Source organism: Bombus affinis, chromosome 7 (assembly GCF_024516045.1).
Source record: "Bombus affinis isolate iyBomAffi1 chromosome 7, iyBomAffi1.2, whole genome shotgun sequence".
NCBI classification, from domain to species: Eukaryota; Metazoa; Arthropoda; class Insecta; order Hymenoptera; family Apidae; genus Bombus; species Bombus affinis.
Window position 1 is genome coordinate 1,456,239 of NC_066350.1, and position 16,414 is coordinate 1,472,652.

At 36.4% G+C, this 16,414-nt stretch overlaps 1 protein-coding gene across 2 annotated transcripts in view; it reads left to right on the plus strand.

The window, feature by feature from the left end:
• The first annotated feature begins 215 nt into the window (after window positions 1–215).
• The window catches only part of LOC126918362 (DNA-binding protein D-ETS-4), a 63,522-nt gene continuing 47,323 nt past the window's right edge, over window positions 216–16,414 (plus strand). For both annotated transcript variants that reach the window (XM_050726185.1, XM_050726187.1), the window contains exon 1: window positions 216–1,169. In XM_050726185.1, coding sequence (XP_050582142.1) covers window positions 1,134–1,169 — 36 coding nt within the window. In that variant the 5' untranslated portion in view covers window positions 216–1,133. The remainder of the gene's footprint in view (window positions 1,170–16,414) is intronic.

Consider the following 16,414-nt stretch of genomic DNA (forward strand, 5'->3'; position numbering starts at 1 on the left):
AACATTTTGTTTCGATGCTTGTAATTGTCTAAGTATAACTCTATTTAAACTATCTATTTGTTGGAATGAAGTCTTAATGCTTATCTTAAAAGATTGATCTCTTTTTTATTTCATAAATTATTATAATTAATAATTATAAATTGTTAAGAAATTGTTAAGAAATTACGGTTGTAGAATCATCGGTAAAAACGGAGAGGATACTGCGCATGCGCAGGAATCTTTAGTAGGTCGTGTCGACGGCTTGAACGAACTCGTCCCGCGCCGTTCGTTCAGACCAGTCATACCAAAGGTGACTCGAGACATGCCACGCGTATAAATCGTTATAATCAACTGAAGAAGTACCTTCACCTACCTCGAATTCGTGTAATTGTCGTATAACATAAGTGTAATTTGAAGAAATTTGAAAATCAAGTGATATGTGAGTTGACAGAACCTCAAAAACACGTGAATATGTCAAGTGAATGTACCGTACTCGCTACTTTCTCGAGGTTATCACGTTGAAATTGACGGTTGGACGTCTTGAAGGAATGGGATATGAAAAAGGAAGAGGAAACTTCTAAAGATAATCGTTTAAGTGACCCAGAGGAATAGATCGGCTCCGCAGAGGGTGCCAGTACGTAAGGATTGTCGGAAGTTTTGCGAAGAAGGCGCGCGAGAGAGGCGCGCGCACGATAGTAGGTCGAGTCGTGTTCGATGAAACTCGGCTAGGCTCGGCTAAGTTCGATACGCTCGAATTCGAAGTTCGTTCGCGGCGACCGCGCGTTCGCTGTTCGGTCAGTCAGTCAGTCGCACGCGGCAAACGAAGTCCTCAAGAAGTCGAGGAGGTTAGTAAACGCGCAAGGAAACATAGCGAACGAGACATAACAGAGAAAGAGACAGAGACTGAACAAGGTGAAGAGAAGAAACAATAAGTGACTCGAAGAAAACAAAAAATTGGACGAGAAAACGATACAGCGAATCTTACATAGCGCGTTACATTCACGTGAAGACTGGAGCCACTCTAGCGAGTGAGTCGATCTCTCTGTTCGATTCGAGAGATCGACTGCTACCCTTCGTGGCAGCGTCAATTGGCAGACGGAAAAAAAATCGTCAAAAGTGTAATAGCACAAAGAGAATAACCGACGAATACGACGATGGTATACAGTGGTGGCTTCGACATGGTGGAGACGGTGAGCTATTTGTTTTTGTTTACTTACTGCGAGCTATAAAATGTGGATAGATAAGTTTAATAACAGTTTGAGCGTGTGTATATTGCGTCTGAATAGCTATTTCAAATCGAATAAATCTTAATTATACAATTACTTCCTGTTATTTACCTAACTTTTTGTGGAATGTAGAATTGTATTTCATTTATAAGATATTTCTTGGGTTAGTAAAGGTAAATATCATATTGAAATTTCAAGAAAGTCAAATTTTGTTGGGCTATAATGTTACTCAGTCAGAAAAAAACGCAAATATACTATCAAATTTTAAATATAAATATCGTAAATGTAAACCTTTTCCTAAAATAGATTTAAGAAATTGTATTGTATGCGAAGTAATGTTTTGAATTAGATGTCGTGTTCTGAATACGTACGTAATAGTAGAGAGAGAATTCGCGCCAAAGCTGACACTGTTTAAACGTACAGTACCCTCGCCATGAATACAATTATAATTAAGCGCAAATTTTGTAACCGCTACCATACTACATGCTATAACTAACTGATACATTAACTCGATACTCAAAATGTACAACAATATATTTTCATTACATAAAATAAAATAAGGTATAATAAGATAGAATAAAAGATAAAATTTCAACTGAAATATAATTATAAGCTACAAACCAGTAGAACAATAAACACAACATTAAAATTTTTTACTAGAAAAAGAAGAATTTATTTTCTTTCTATCTATTTTAATTAATCTAGGATAATGAAACATCATTCAAAATTAATAAAACGTTACAAAATATATTATAGTTTACTGACTAATGATTGTTCTCAAAAATTAGCTATTCTCCGGAAACAATAGGATAACGGACTCACGCGATTTTTAATAGTGAATTCTGACAAAACTCTCGAGGCTCTTTGAGGTAAAACTTATTTGCACGCAAGGCGTACGCACGGCAATTAGAATTAATTTAAGCGAGCCACTTTAAAGGCAACGGGTGTTTTATAAGTGAAATGCCATTCTAAGCCGGCTGGTTGACGATAATGAGCAAAAACGTCGTCGACCTGTCAACGAGGACCCGGATAATTTTTCCGCGAAGATTAAAGTCGTGTCCGTACGTAACATCTGTCCTTTCGTTAGTTGCCTCTAAAATTGCTGCTTCTCGAGATGTATTTGCAAATCAGCGAGATAAATTTATCTGACTGGAATATCTACACCGATGGATAAAAGGCAGGATTCTAGGAAACACCTTGCATAATATTTTTGTTCCGCGACGAACGTTTTCGTGCTCATACAGACATGCGTATTGTAAATAATATATAACTGCATATAAAGTACAAACACGTAATTTTTATCATCATTTGTTTTGCTATATGCGTTAGAAATTTTACGATTAATGTAACATTTTCATACAACTGCAGTTTCATTACTCGTACTTCTCTTTTTAAAGTGTTCTTTTATTAGTATTTCTACCAGTGTACTTCTTTCTAAAGTAATTGTACACATATTTTATGATTCAATTGAGCTTCATTTAAACGACTAACATAATTCATTATCAATGCTGTTACGAATTGAAGATATTTGTAAATCTATACTCCATTTAATATTATATAATTCATAAATTCTATTTTGGTAAAAAATAGACTTTTATTAACAAAAGCTACATGTAAATTCATATTAATTATTTTGAGTAATATGTCACTCAAAATACATCCAGTGTCTTTTGAATTTTATGCAAATGAACGTCGCGTTCTTCTTTCATAATTTCTTACGAGTCTAAATAGACGTGTTTGTTCTACAATTTCATCGAGGTTGAATATAATTGAAATTATTCAATACAACTATCTTTCGCGCAGATTGATGAAAATGCAGTTTCGCTGTTATGAACGCATTGTCCCAGTTTGTTTAACTAGATACGGCCCTGTTGTAGAAAGACACAAACAGTCGGAGACGGTCGCGTGGAAGGCTAACTTTCGAATCTACTACAACTAAACAGTTGATAGTCAGATACGAGAAATTCACTCAGCTGGTACGTAATGGAAAATTTTGCAGTAAAAACGAAGCAAAATGTGCTGTTTCTCTGTCTCGAAATTTTATTAGGAGATGCCTTTTTTTTACGACTGTACCAATTACCGGTCATAATATAATCACATAATTAGATGTCTCTCGATCAACTAAGGTCAAGTTTTCCCTACTGTTATACTTTTGTAATTGCAATATTTAATTTGGTTAATTTGTTATTTTATTCGATCAGGATAAAACAGAGTAAACAGATAATTCATTTCGATAAAAAATTTAATTATTAATTTAAAACTTCCTCAGGATACTCGATATAGAAATTGCCACTTTCTTTCAGTTATAATATTCTGGTTGACATGACATTCGGAATATTTTCAAAGCATACAGAATTTTTATCTGGTTATGTACACGAAATCGAGGTAAAGCGGTAGGTGAGAATTGATAGGGGAGAACGGTTAATCCATTCCTTTTTATCTGGTTCCTTTCATTCTTGATAACTTGACGATAAACTTGACGTGTAATGTAGTCGCTAAAATTGTTTGTTGCTCGTCGGTGTTTTTCTTTTTTTCTTTGTAAATAGCAGGTAATAGTATAGTATATATATCAGATAATAATAAATAAGAAGCGGTCAGGAATTTCGCTTTCACAACTTATTTTTACTTCGCTCGAAAAAGACGTAATTGCAGTTCTTCTTTGAAGTTTCTTCCTCGAGCTGTGCGTAACTGTTCGACCTATTTCTGTTTTACAGTTCTCTATATGTCACTTATAGGAAATTTGTATCGTTGTTCCGCTTTTATATCGCTGACAATTATTTCACGTGTGGGCTTGTTTTATCTCGCCTCTCAAATCATTTTGTTCTCCATTTCATCGAGTGGTTAATGCGTATATTCTGTAATAGAATTATGTATTCATGAAAGAGGTCTGTAAAGCCCGACGACATGAATTTTACATTACCATATTCACGTATTAGATATATCTAAAATTTCGCTATTCTGCATTACCACCTTTGTCTTCCAATTGCGCGCATAAAGTTTTCTTTAAAGTCAGCCTAGTTGTACGTTATCGATGTTTTCAGCCTTCTTAAAGTCATTTAGCGAACTGTTAGAACGGAATGTTGTTCCTATTAAAATATTCCCTCTTCTTGAATACGATACTTCATTCCATATTCACTTCGACATTTGCACTCGATCAATCATTGGAAAAGTTAATGTGGAAATTTTAAGAATAATAAAGTATTTACTCTGTTTGTGTTTATGTAATGGATTTATCGATTTGGTGTGTATCGAGTTTTGTCAGTCTCTTTTACGCAATATTTTACCATGGTAGTTATAATTACATTTGTGCTTATACATTAATATTTAACGTTAGTACATTCAGTGATCCATTTTGCATGTACATCTAACGGTAATGATTCCTACAACGTATTCATCTTTTCCTAACCCTATTTTAGACTTTTGGTAATGTTGCGTGATAGCATTGAAGCGTTTACGTCATAATACGCACTATTAAATTTTCTCAGTATCCGCTATTATCATATTATCATTTAATTCGATACACATCACTTATTATTTTATTTTTTAATTTATTATCATTTATTATTTTATGTGTTACCTTCTACGGTTTTAAATAGATATACAATTCTAACACTTTCACAATATCCGTACAAGTTTCTTTCGCTTATCTTTTTTGCCTATAATGAAGATTGTATCTTATTGTGCTCGTAAAATTACTCATAAAACAGAGACACAACACAGGTGCGTACGTTGTTCGTTACGATTTTTAAGAGCGAAAATACTTTCCTGATTCATACGACCTTCGTTTGATATACCTTTTATTTAAATATCGTATTTATAAATAAGATCCTGAATTTGAAAAATGAATATTTTTAAACTACGTATAATATATGTTTGCAACATCACGAATGTCCGTCCATAGAATACAAAACGATCTAACACGATCATGGTTCATCGCAACCATTTGCAAAACTTTTTCTTACACCTAAAGTATACATCAAAAAGAAGTCTATTTCATCATACCGTGATTTACCATATCCATACCCAACTTTTTCTGCGTAGCACGGATCTTTGGCGGAATTCCATGTTCACGAACAACCGTGAATCACCCGGATAATTATCCGAAAAGCAGATCGTCGAAACTTGAGTTAAGCATGGTGAATAGCGTTCGTGCATCATAAATCGGTTGGTCGGAGAAGAGACGGTTAGAGCTGGCCAGACATACAAACAGGCAGTCAGACATACTCTCTCGCGGCTGACCACGTAAACAGGGTGTAATTAAAAATCTCACTAGCCGGTCTTTGTGTCGGGTGTTGTATATAGTTGATGTCCTTGCCGAGGCAATTCGAAATCCTGTCCCGGTCTCGCATTAGCGAGGGCGTGGTTGGTCGTTCGTTCCTGGTCCGAGGATAGCAGGCCTCGTAGTAATTGCACCAGACTCGTTTCCATGACGCGACTTTTGCGGATTCGACTTCGTGTTTTTTTCTTCGTCGTTTATTTTTGATCGCGCTTTCACGGTGCGTACCGCGTCACCACGAGATGCGAAGAACGCCATCCGCGTAGCTTGTTTTCGCGTATTGACCTTTGTCTAACATTTTAGTTAGTGTCAAACAGACGCATAGTACGTAATGAAGGAACAAAAGAGATACGCAACATCGAAACGTTAGACGCGTTTGTTATATAACTGGACTCGCGAGATTGTAATTACGATCTTGCGCGTCTTAGTGTAGAGGAGTACCGTTGTCGAGGCACGGGGAAAAGAAAATCGCGGTGTTTATTAATAGAGTTCTCTTAGACCGTATTGATAAACGATATAACCGGAGTCCTTGAATGAGTTGCACGTAGCTGAGCGTGACCGAATTCGAACGGCGATTCGAACGATTTGGATCCTGAGTAGACGATGCACGAGCTCAGGGAAAAGTAGTACAAATGGTAAATGTTATGTTTTATCACAGAAATCTGTATTTTCAGAAATAAGAGGACTAGGGAAATTTTCATAAGAATATCAAATATATTCGTAATAATTCATTTTTTGATATTTAGAGAAATAATTTATATCTTATACTTAGAAAGCACCGCTTGGTAAAATGAGGAAAAGAAGATAGAAATTAGCGATGAAAGAAGTAGTGAATTTTCCATGGTATTCAGAGGACGCGACGTAAACAAGCTGAGGTGTAAGTGTTGTTCGTGATAATTGTAGGCTGCTGGCTGTAGATGTCGCTGCTGGGGTACTGCTGTATTTTCTTCTTATTTAGATGTCGTGGAAGAAAAATCGGACTACGGGCACCGGAATTTGAACCCAGGTCCCGAACGTTCGTAACCTAAGGCGCTAATCACTGCGCTGCTGTTGTCCGGTGTTAGTTAATGTTGAGTGGTGGTATTTGTGCTGTCGAGTGCCGCCACAAAGGTATTGTCAGACTCTGAAGACACGCGGCGCTATATAAACAGGAAAGACCAAGTAGGCGTTCTGAATAAGACGCTGGAGCCTAGTTATTTCTCATCTCTAAATCAGAAGATGCTTCTTCGAATTAAATGTTTTGTTTAATGTATGTCGCTTAAAATTTTATTTGCCTCACGAAATACCAACGATTTATCTAAATCCGGTCTTTGCTGCTTTATACATAAAAGATAATTATGCCTATAGTAAAATGTTTTTTTAGTCGAATTTTATAGAGAGCAGATACGAATTGGATTACAATACTTACAGATAATAGAAAACTTGACATATATAGATTTAACTAATCAGTATCTTAATATCAAAATAAAAATAAAATAAAAATATTGAACCTCTTTTTTTTTTTTTTTTAAGAAATTGACACAGTTGTATGATCGTTGTTTTTAATTATTTTTATACCATCTGTTCGAGTAAAGTAATGGTAAGAACGAAAGTTCGAGTGGATTCTTTCGGTGGATTCATTGTTTCATTGGTTTCTGGTAGTCGAGAAAGAGTTCGCGGTGACCTTCTCGACTTTCCTGGAACCGCATCGCGCCTGTCCCCTTTCGCCCTTTTGCTCGTTCTTCACCCTCCGTTCTTTACGCTGCTTCGGGGCCAAACGGACCAAAGAATTCGCCGGTATTATTCCAACGAAAAAATGTTTAAGTGCACCGACGGAACCGCGTTTCCCCGCGTGCTACTCAGGTGTCTACCCCCTTTGTTCTCTGGCGAACGTTGCGAACTTTTCAGTTGGGTTGCACGGATTTACACGCATACGGCACAATACAGCGATCATTGCAACGTCCTGCGAACAATGCCGATTTACATACGTGAGATTTGTCGATTTTTCGTTCTACGAGCACTAGATTCATTGATATATGTACATACATCGATATACGTATACCACTGATCAGAATATTTACAAGAGTCGTTATACATGCTTTGAATATGATTGTTAAAAGATACGAAACAATGCTGTTTCGCTTGATAAGTAAACGAAAGAATGAGGGATCAGTTTTCAATAAATAGCAGTCTTGCAATTCAGGCGTATTTTAAGACTTTTTTAGCACGTGTAGGATCTATGTAGAAAGTAAAAGAAATGTGTTCATAACTTTCGCTTCCTGACACTCTTTTTTCGTATCTAATTTTACTTGGAAATACATATTTTAGAAATTAACGCTCGCGAGAATCATTTCAGTAGTTATCATCACCGACGTAATCTAGCGTGTACTTTAGAATTATATAATTCTGATCCGAGAAAGTATAATAGTCGAGGCTTTATTATCGTTTGAGTTTTACACAAATATCGCCTTTCAATTTTCATAGTCAAACATTATTAATTTCTTAAATTTAAATGAAATTGTTTTTATTGGAAGCAATGAAATTCGAAAAACATTTATTACCCATTATTCCATACGAAATTCGCAAATCATCGCTCCGATTTCAAGACAAAACGAAAAGTCGTATCGATTTACATGATATTAATAAATCCACTCGAATGCTGGCTGAGTTTGTGGTATTAACCACACCGAAGATCAATGGTATCTCTAGACACCAATAAGAAGGTCATGTGACCAAGGTCTGAAAAGTGATCACGTGATATTTAGTACAGGCGTATTTTTCAAATTTTAAAAATATTGCTTGTCATAATACTATAATGCCTACTGAAAGATTATGATAAACTATAGACGATATTAAAATATTGTTCGTTTTAATAGCTGTATTTTAGGTTTCTTTTTTACAAAAATTTGTTAATTTGTATGTTACTTTTAACGGGCTTATATCTTCTATCATTTTCAATTATGTTTGTTGACAGACTGTTTCTTAGTTATAAAATAACATTAAGATGAGAAAATCAACAAAACTGGATTTATCATATTTATTTATATTTATTATGTTTGTCGTGTCATATGCTAATATAATTATCAGAGCCGATTAAAAATATTCTGCTAAAATTCCCTGTTTCCACATCAAATGAAATGCGGTAAGGTAGTTTGTCGTTATTCGTATAAATCAAATCGGCTAACGCCCGATTTTATTGCTGACTGACGAATATCAATGGCATCTTTAAATACCAATAGAAAGGCCGTATCGCGGAGGCCTGAAAAGTGGTTGCGCGAGGCCTTGCACAACCGTTACGATCGAGCGGTACGTCGGTACGTGTAGCAAAAGTGACGCCAGCTCGCGTGTCGGCCCGCCGCGATCTACAACGATCTAGCAACGATCTGGAGCCCGAAATCGGAGGCATTAATCAGCGTTCGGTGCGTGCACGTGGGTGGTCAGCATTGACGCAAATAGTAGTAATGATCAATACACAGGCGTTTTATATGCCGCGGAGTAGAGAGATAAATCGAGCGAGGTCGAGGCTTTGCCGAGGCTAGAGAGTGCCGATTTTCGAAAGGCAACTTTTCAAAGGTCGATCGCCCCTTGATATTTCTCCGGTTCGCATCGAGAAAGTTACGCGCGGCGATCGGCTCGACCGAGAGAGGAGGAGAGAACGATAAAAAGAAAGAAAGCAGCAAGTAGCTTCTAAGGAACTTGAAAACACGCGAGTTCTCACGACTCTCCGCGTGTGAAATGATATTGAAACACCAGTTTCATGAATACGAGCGATATATCTGGATATTAGCTGCAAGGAAATCGTGATAAAGATACGATGAGATAGTTTGGCGAATTGAATGTGTAATTCGTTTATTTTTGACGTTAATTTACGATAAACGCAATTACGATTTCGATATTTAGCAATATTGTTGCAGAGTACCTATATATTTTTTTATTAAAATTTAATTCATTCATTTCAATCTTATTCATTAATTTACTTATTTTATATATTCTAGTTCGGCTGTTTAAACGCATATAATTGAATATTTGCATGTAATATATTAAATGCCGAGTAAAAAATTATTGAAATAATATTCATACTATGTTTTAATCGGTATTTGGGATCTTAAGATATATTTTATTCAGAAATAAAATGATTTAAATGGGCAATTTATCAAGTTCCGAACACGGCCAGTCAAGGAACCATTAACCAAAATACCACCAATTTTAATTTCTTAAATAAATATGGAACATGGACCATCATAATGTTAATTTTCTGTAATTACACATAATTACGGTAATCAAGATTCCATTATTCAAAAGCTCGATTGATCCGTCCATCACTTCCTCCTTATATTAAACATATCGTTACCATACGTTGACGCTAACATTAAACGTCGTTCGAAAAACTTCTCACAAAACCCAATATCTTCAACATGTATCGATAATATACGTCACAGAAAAACCACATTGCGTCCATGTGACACTTGTTCGCAAAAAGACGCCCAAGAAGCCGACTCTCGAGGGTGTCCTTCGCCGTGGAATTATCGCAGCCCGTGCAACGCCTTCAGGGAATTATTCCTACTTAATCCTGTTATGGTGGTTGGAATTTCTTCCACTCAACCGCCTTCTTGTTCCACGAGAAAAGCATTTTTGAATTTTATAGGAAACGAAACTTTCCTTATCATTTTATTCGTTAAATACCACTTCTAGTACCTAATAGGAGAGGTTACGTTAATGATAACTTACTATTTCTTTGAAAAATAGAGAATCCTTTAACAAAAGGAAAACAGGAATGACTAAAAATGATCCGAGGGCCATGGTAGAGTTAACGAATCGAGATATATCCTTGATGGTCGATGGATTTCGGCAGAAAGTAGAGATTACGAGAAGATGGTCCTCAGTTTACGTTTCTCACAATCTCTTCCCCACTGCATTGGAACTGAACGTGTCCCTTTACGCGTTGTGTCGTACGTGAACGTCCATCCGTCTGTCTGTCGGCCGGTGTATCGTTTCGGCCTCGGTAACGCGAAATTTACAGCGGCCATTACGAGCTGATATTCTTTGTCTTGTCGCTCAACCTCGTCCGTTCTTCTCCGCTCGGCTCGTGGTACCGCCTTTAAAATATACTTTGTTGCCGCGGCAAGCAGCGCACCAACAACGCTCTTACCTCCCGGGGATTCCCGTCCTGCAGAACGATTTGCTCGCTTCGTGTGTGCACACGCTCTTAATACCCGATCCGCGAGAATGGACCGTTGTTCCACTTTATTTTCTGCGATGCTTATGTCCTAAGCGACGATAAATCGCGATAGCTTCTTCGAGCTGCGTGGAATGTCTGTGTTCTAGTGGACGAGCATTTTTCGTTGACCCTTACTACTGGGAATCAATGGAGGTGGTAAAGTAGATAGTTAGGGACTTTAGGCGGACACGATGCAGTGTTCTAGATATTGGTAATTTGGGTATCTGTCGATTCAAAATGTCGAATATTGAAAACTAGTTAAAAAATATGAAAAGTTTAATAATAATTTCGTATTATCAAAGGAGTATAAGGGGACAATTCGTACTCTCCATTTGTGTGTTTATTCAGTCATTCGGTAAATTCGTATCTGTCAGCGTCGTATATAGTGAGATAACAGAGTTATTAATTAAGGAATTGCAGGAATCAACGACGATAAGATACCGTCTAATACCGCGTGTGATCATTTACGAAACGTTGTTGCTCGTCGAATCGTGATACACTCAAGGTTTCGTTGTCTCGATCTAGACTACGTTGGCGCCCGTCTCTTACTTTCACCTCGTTTATTACACGTACACCTTTTCATCTTATACGATTACACGGAATTCTTGCCGACAATTGACCCCAGCAAAACGCTCGCGTACGCGTGGATGCATCTCATAAATGGATTTCAGACGCTAATTCGATGTTAACAAATCCATTCCTAGTTGCTTTATCCCTTTCACGCGATCCTCGTATACCAGAATTAATAAATGCTTCATATAAGTTTCAGTTTGTAAAATATGCTTCGTTGGTTAGTTGTTTATTACGCTGAAAATTTCCCCATTTTCGATGGAATATCACTATATGTAGTGTCTAATAGATGTTATGATTTTAAAAAACTACCAGTTGATTAAAATATCTTATAAACATATACTGTGGACATTATTGCTTTAATGAAATTTTTAGATTAGAAGAAAGAATTATAAGAAAGCCACTAAACAGTTAGTATTTAACTTTCGTTTAGCTTTGGTTTTATAATTTTCTGTGTTTTCTGTAGCGGTTTCTATGTTAGAAAAGTTGTTTGATGGCTTTATGCATAATTTCAAACTTTTATAACGGCGAATTTCTCGGCGGAGAAACTATATTTTATACATAACTGAATAATTTCTTTCCTAGGAACAGTTCGCTATTACTTAGTAAGTACATATAATTACGTGAGATAATTATTTACTTGTTATCTTAAGTATAGTTTTGCTTAATTTACTAGATATTCTATGTAACAATGCCTACATCCGTTGCTACTAGTAGCAATTTATTGACTGGAAAGAAATATGAAGAAATATGTATAATACAAGATAATATTAGAAAATTTCGTGTCTAGATACTTTAGAATTTTCATTCGATATTTAATTAACATAATAGATATAACTTTCATTGTCAGCCAGCAAATCTTCTAAAATAACGTTTCTCTCTTCCAATTTAGATTGTATTTCCCTAAATATGTATGTATTTCAAATAGAATAATTCCAACTTACATCGTTACAACTAAAATTTCATAAATCCATTGCAATTACTGTTAGCTTGTGTGATTGTGCTACTAATTGTAGGATGCTTCGTAGAACCGAGTGAATTCTCTCATAGTTTAACTAAGCTAATTAAACTAGAAACAATGGTCGCAACATATTTTAATGAACCTTCTACACAACTTGTCTGCCGCATTCATTTTTCCAAACATAATTGCATCACATCGTCGTGTAATGTTCTCAAGTTCCATTTCAAAACTCAAGCAATCGATTACCACAATCGCTTTAATCGTAAACCTTACGTTTCGCCACTGAAGATGAATTTACCTATCGATATGCGTCGTTTGACCGTCAAACATAATTATATCACGTGAAAAAAGATATTCGCAGAACACGTGTGCGAAATATACGAGATACACCAGCCGATCGAGGTTAATGAGCAGCCCTCGTACGTTCCAAGCGTCAGGAAAGGACCATTAATAACGTTGGAAAATCAATTAATTGATCGAATGAATAGTTTCGTGATGCAAGACGCGCGCGCGGCTCTTGCAGTCTGTATCATCTTTAGAAAGCATATAGGTAAATAGCCAGACCTCAAATATGCGCGTGCGAATAGGTCGGTGAGTAATACTTACGGTTAATGTTCTGTGACGTTCGAACGTAAGACGTCCAAGTGCGACCGGATTCCGCGATAGCAGCGACCGTTTCACGCACATCCGGATGAGGAAGATAGAAGGAGCAAAAGTGCATGCACCAACGAGGAACAATAAGCAGCTGTTACACCGTGTTACGCGGGTGCATTTCAATTACCCAAGTCTGCCCTAACGTTATCCGTAACCACTCGCGCGTCATGCAAACATAATTAAGAATCGTCGCGGGACCGTTCGTCCATTCATGCTTTTGTCCCATACTTGCTACAAAACTAACATTCTTTTCTTTTTCCTTTTTTTTCTTTCCTCCGTATACCTTTTCCTCTTCTCCTTTTTCTCCTCTTTTTCTTCCCTTCCCCGTTTTCTTTGCTTTTCTGATTTTGTTTTTACGTCTTCGTACTCGAACTGAGAGACGAAGGTTCAAGCCACGACCTGAACAGAATAGTAATGGGCGGCATTATTAGTTGAATGCCAGTACGTAATCGACGAACAACGTTTAGTTTGAAATTAGCGTACGTGAGTAGAAAGGACAAGGTTTTTCTATTAACTCTTAGTTGGTAGGTGGACTACAGCGATTGTATGAAAGTCGACTTTCTAAATTTCGAAAAAACATCCAGTTTTTTTGTGCGCAGATATTATAGGGGGAAAGCACTAGAAAAGGTATTTGGAAAACATTTTTAATGACGATCGAGTTCACGCGTAAATTTTAATTGTGGTTGCATTCTTCCCTTCTTCAATTTTAAAATTTTGTTAAATTAATTTCCTTAGTGAAATTGGACGATAAAGTGGATGATTAGAAGCAAATAGATATCGTTGCGCTTGCTTCTCTTATTCTCACAACAGCCTTAATGCAAAATAGTTACCATGTCATACTTACCACAGTGTGTTGTGGTTTTACCATTTTATGGCGACGCGCTGTTTTTGTTAGAACGGTTTTCCTTGCGCGAGTAGGTACCGTTTTCATGAAAGAAAGTTCAGCAAAATCTCCATGCTATGATGGAATTTCTTCACTCGTTGACGAATGCCATACATATTTCGCCGTGTTTCGTCATTCTACTCGGCAACGTGTTTTTAGCATTTCGTCAATATCACTTTTTCGTTGCATACATTTAAGAATTTTGATTTTATTTATAAATTAATAGTCGCAAACACCGAGAAACCAGAAATCTTCGAGTGGTTTAATAACATTACTATCAAGGAAAATATACAACTACTCGACTGTGCATGTTGGTAAATTGCTTATTGCGGAAGAACAAAATTAATTACATAAATACTGGCAGTTTGGAAAATATCAAACTTTAATAACATCGAATCAGCAGTATTCAAAGGTTAACGCCTTAAGCAAATTATGTAAATCTAAGAAAACACATGCAACGTGGTTGTTCAGAAAAATTAATTATCGCTCATGTCCTTTTAGGCGCGATAAAATATTTTCAGAGTTTGCAAATTCTTAGAAGTATCATCATTTTATCGCGGCCTGGAGGTGTTCATTTAACATTACTGCGCTTATACCGTGGAGATTATATTTTCTCTTACACTGTGAAACCCTCTAATGATAATCATAATCAGCCTTTCTTTTTCACGTGCGATCGTGCGAAACGTTTGACGCGTTCGCGAGTTGTCTATAAATCCTATTTTCGCGTACGACTCGATGGAAAGGCAAAGAATAATCGGTGAAAAATTCGCTAACGTCTGTGGAAACTCGTAACCTTCGTTTACGATCGTCGCGAGCGTTACAGCCGTGTCACGTCCTCGATGGTTTCGTAATTACAAGGGTCTCTGTTGTTGAATTTTTCTCTTCTAGTATTAAACGTAACGGGTATCGTGGACGCGTGACAAGAGTAATTAATAAAGATTGTGATAATCGCTCGTTAATTTTCTCTCAATCGTTCTGCTTACTACGACCATATGGTAAAATTGATTTTATCTAGGACAATCTAATAAGAATGTATTATTATAAAAATTAAATTTCATTTATGATTAATACGCGAGTCAAATATTACATATATTAAAATATAACTTTTACGTACAATTATTAACGGTTGTACAAATTTTGCATTAAAATTAGATCAAATCATATATTTTATCGTACAAAATGGGATTTCCTGTTCATTTCTGCTAAAATCTAATTTTTCAAAATATTTCGGCAGAGTTATTCCGTAAAAATAATTAATACGTCATCCGCGCTTTCAACTCTTTGCTTTCAACTCTTATTACCTTGATTCCTGTTAATCATATTATATCGGGCGTCGGATATCGAATCCACCGATCAAATTGTTTGTTAACTTTCATGATAGTGCAACTAACGCGAAGAGGATGTTCACGCTTGTACGAATGAAACGCTTGCGGTAATTGGCTTTCCCCTCGTTCTACTTTTATAACCGCGAATGCATGCGTTTTCGAGTTAGACGTGAAACTGCAAACATCAAGAGCTTGTTAATCACGTAACGCGTGCCAAGGATATCAATGTCGGCAATTTTTTCAAACGTTCGAGATTGCATTGTACCTATCGTTTCCTCTCTTGCGTACTGTCTAGTTTATACAGTGTAAAAATCGTGAAAATTACAATGGATGAATACAAACGCAGACAAAGAACATTTTTATAAATTCTTGTTACGACATTTGCGATTATTATCCCATTATTAATCAGAAAATTATCAGGAAACTCTTCTGTTGTTACGGAAGTTGATAATGGAGTTTCTTTTTTTCATGTCACTAAGCTCTACGTATTTTCTATGATATAAATATGTATATATATATATATACTATTAACGTGTTCGTAATGATAGAGATTGATGACGATATTACTTACACGGTACAGTGTTAGGTTTCGCAAGAATTATTTTTCTCATCTTGAAAAATCGTATAGTTATTAAAGTGTGATAATTATTTTTATGCGTCGTTTTGCCAAACTGTTTAGTCGAAGATAATAACGTAGATGTATGTATCTTAAGACCAGTTTCGGTGAATGAAAATTCGTCGAGTAAGTAAACTTTAATTAATGTACTATATATGATAAAAATACGAATATTTAACGACATAATGTGTCATCGGCGATTAAAAATTATATAAATAGTCTCTGTAAACTGCAACATTTTACATTTTACACTATATTACAAATTTCGCCGGAAACAAAGTAGGTCAACGCGCGAATCACATTTCAAGAATTTTACGAATTTCCAGAACAATCAAAGCGAGCTGCTGATGATAGCAATGTTAACTGGTGCGCATATATTTGTATGTATAAATGTTAGTCTAGTTAAGCCTTCGCATTATTTTACAAAGATCGTAAAATATGTACGCGAAGATTTAACGTTCGTGCTAATTAGCTTTTTTTCTTGTTTGGTTGAATTTTCTACGCGTAAGTGACCGTGCTCACGCACCCGAGCACGCACATTAATGCAAAGGTATATACGTAATACGTACGTGTCTCTGGTAGGTAAGTACGTAGGCAGTCGTGCAGCAACCGAGTTTCTTCGATACATGGCTTTACCGTTAGGCCGCTTGATACTCTTGTCCGCGAGTCGCCTACATACGGGCCGGCCTTTACGTACGTTTAATGGACGGACTCTCAAAGCTTTTTC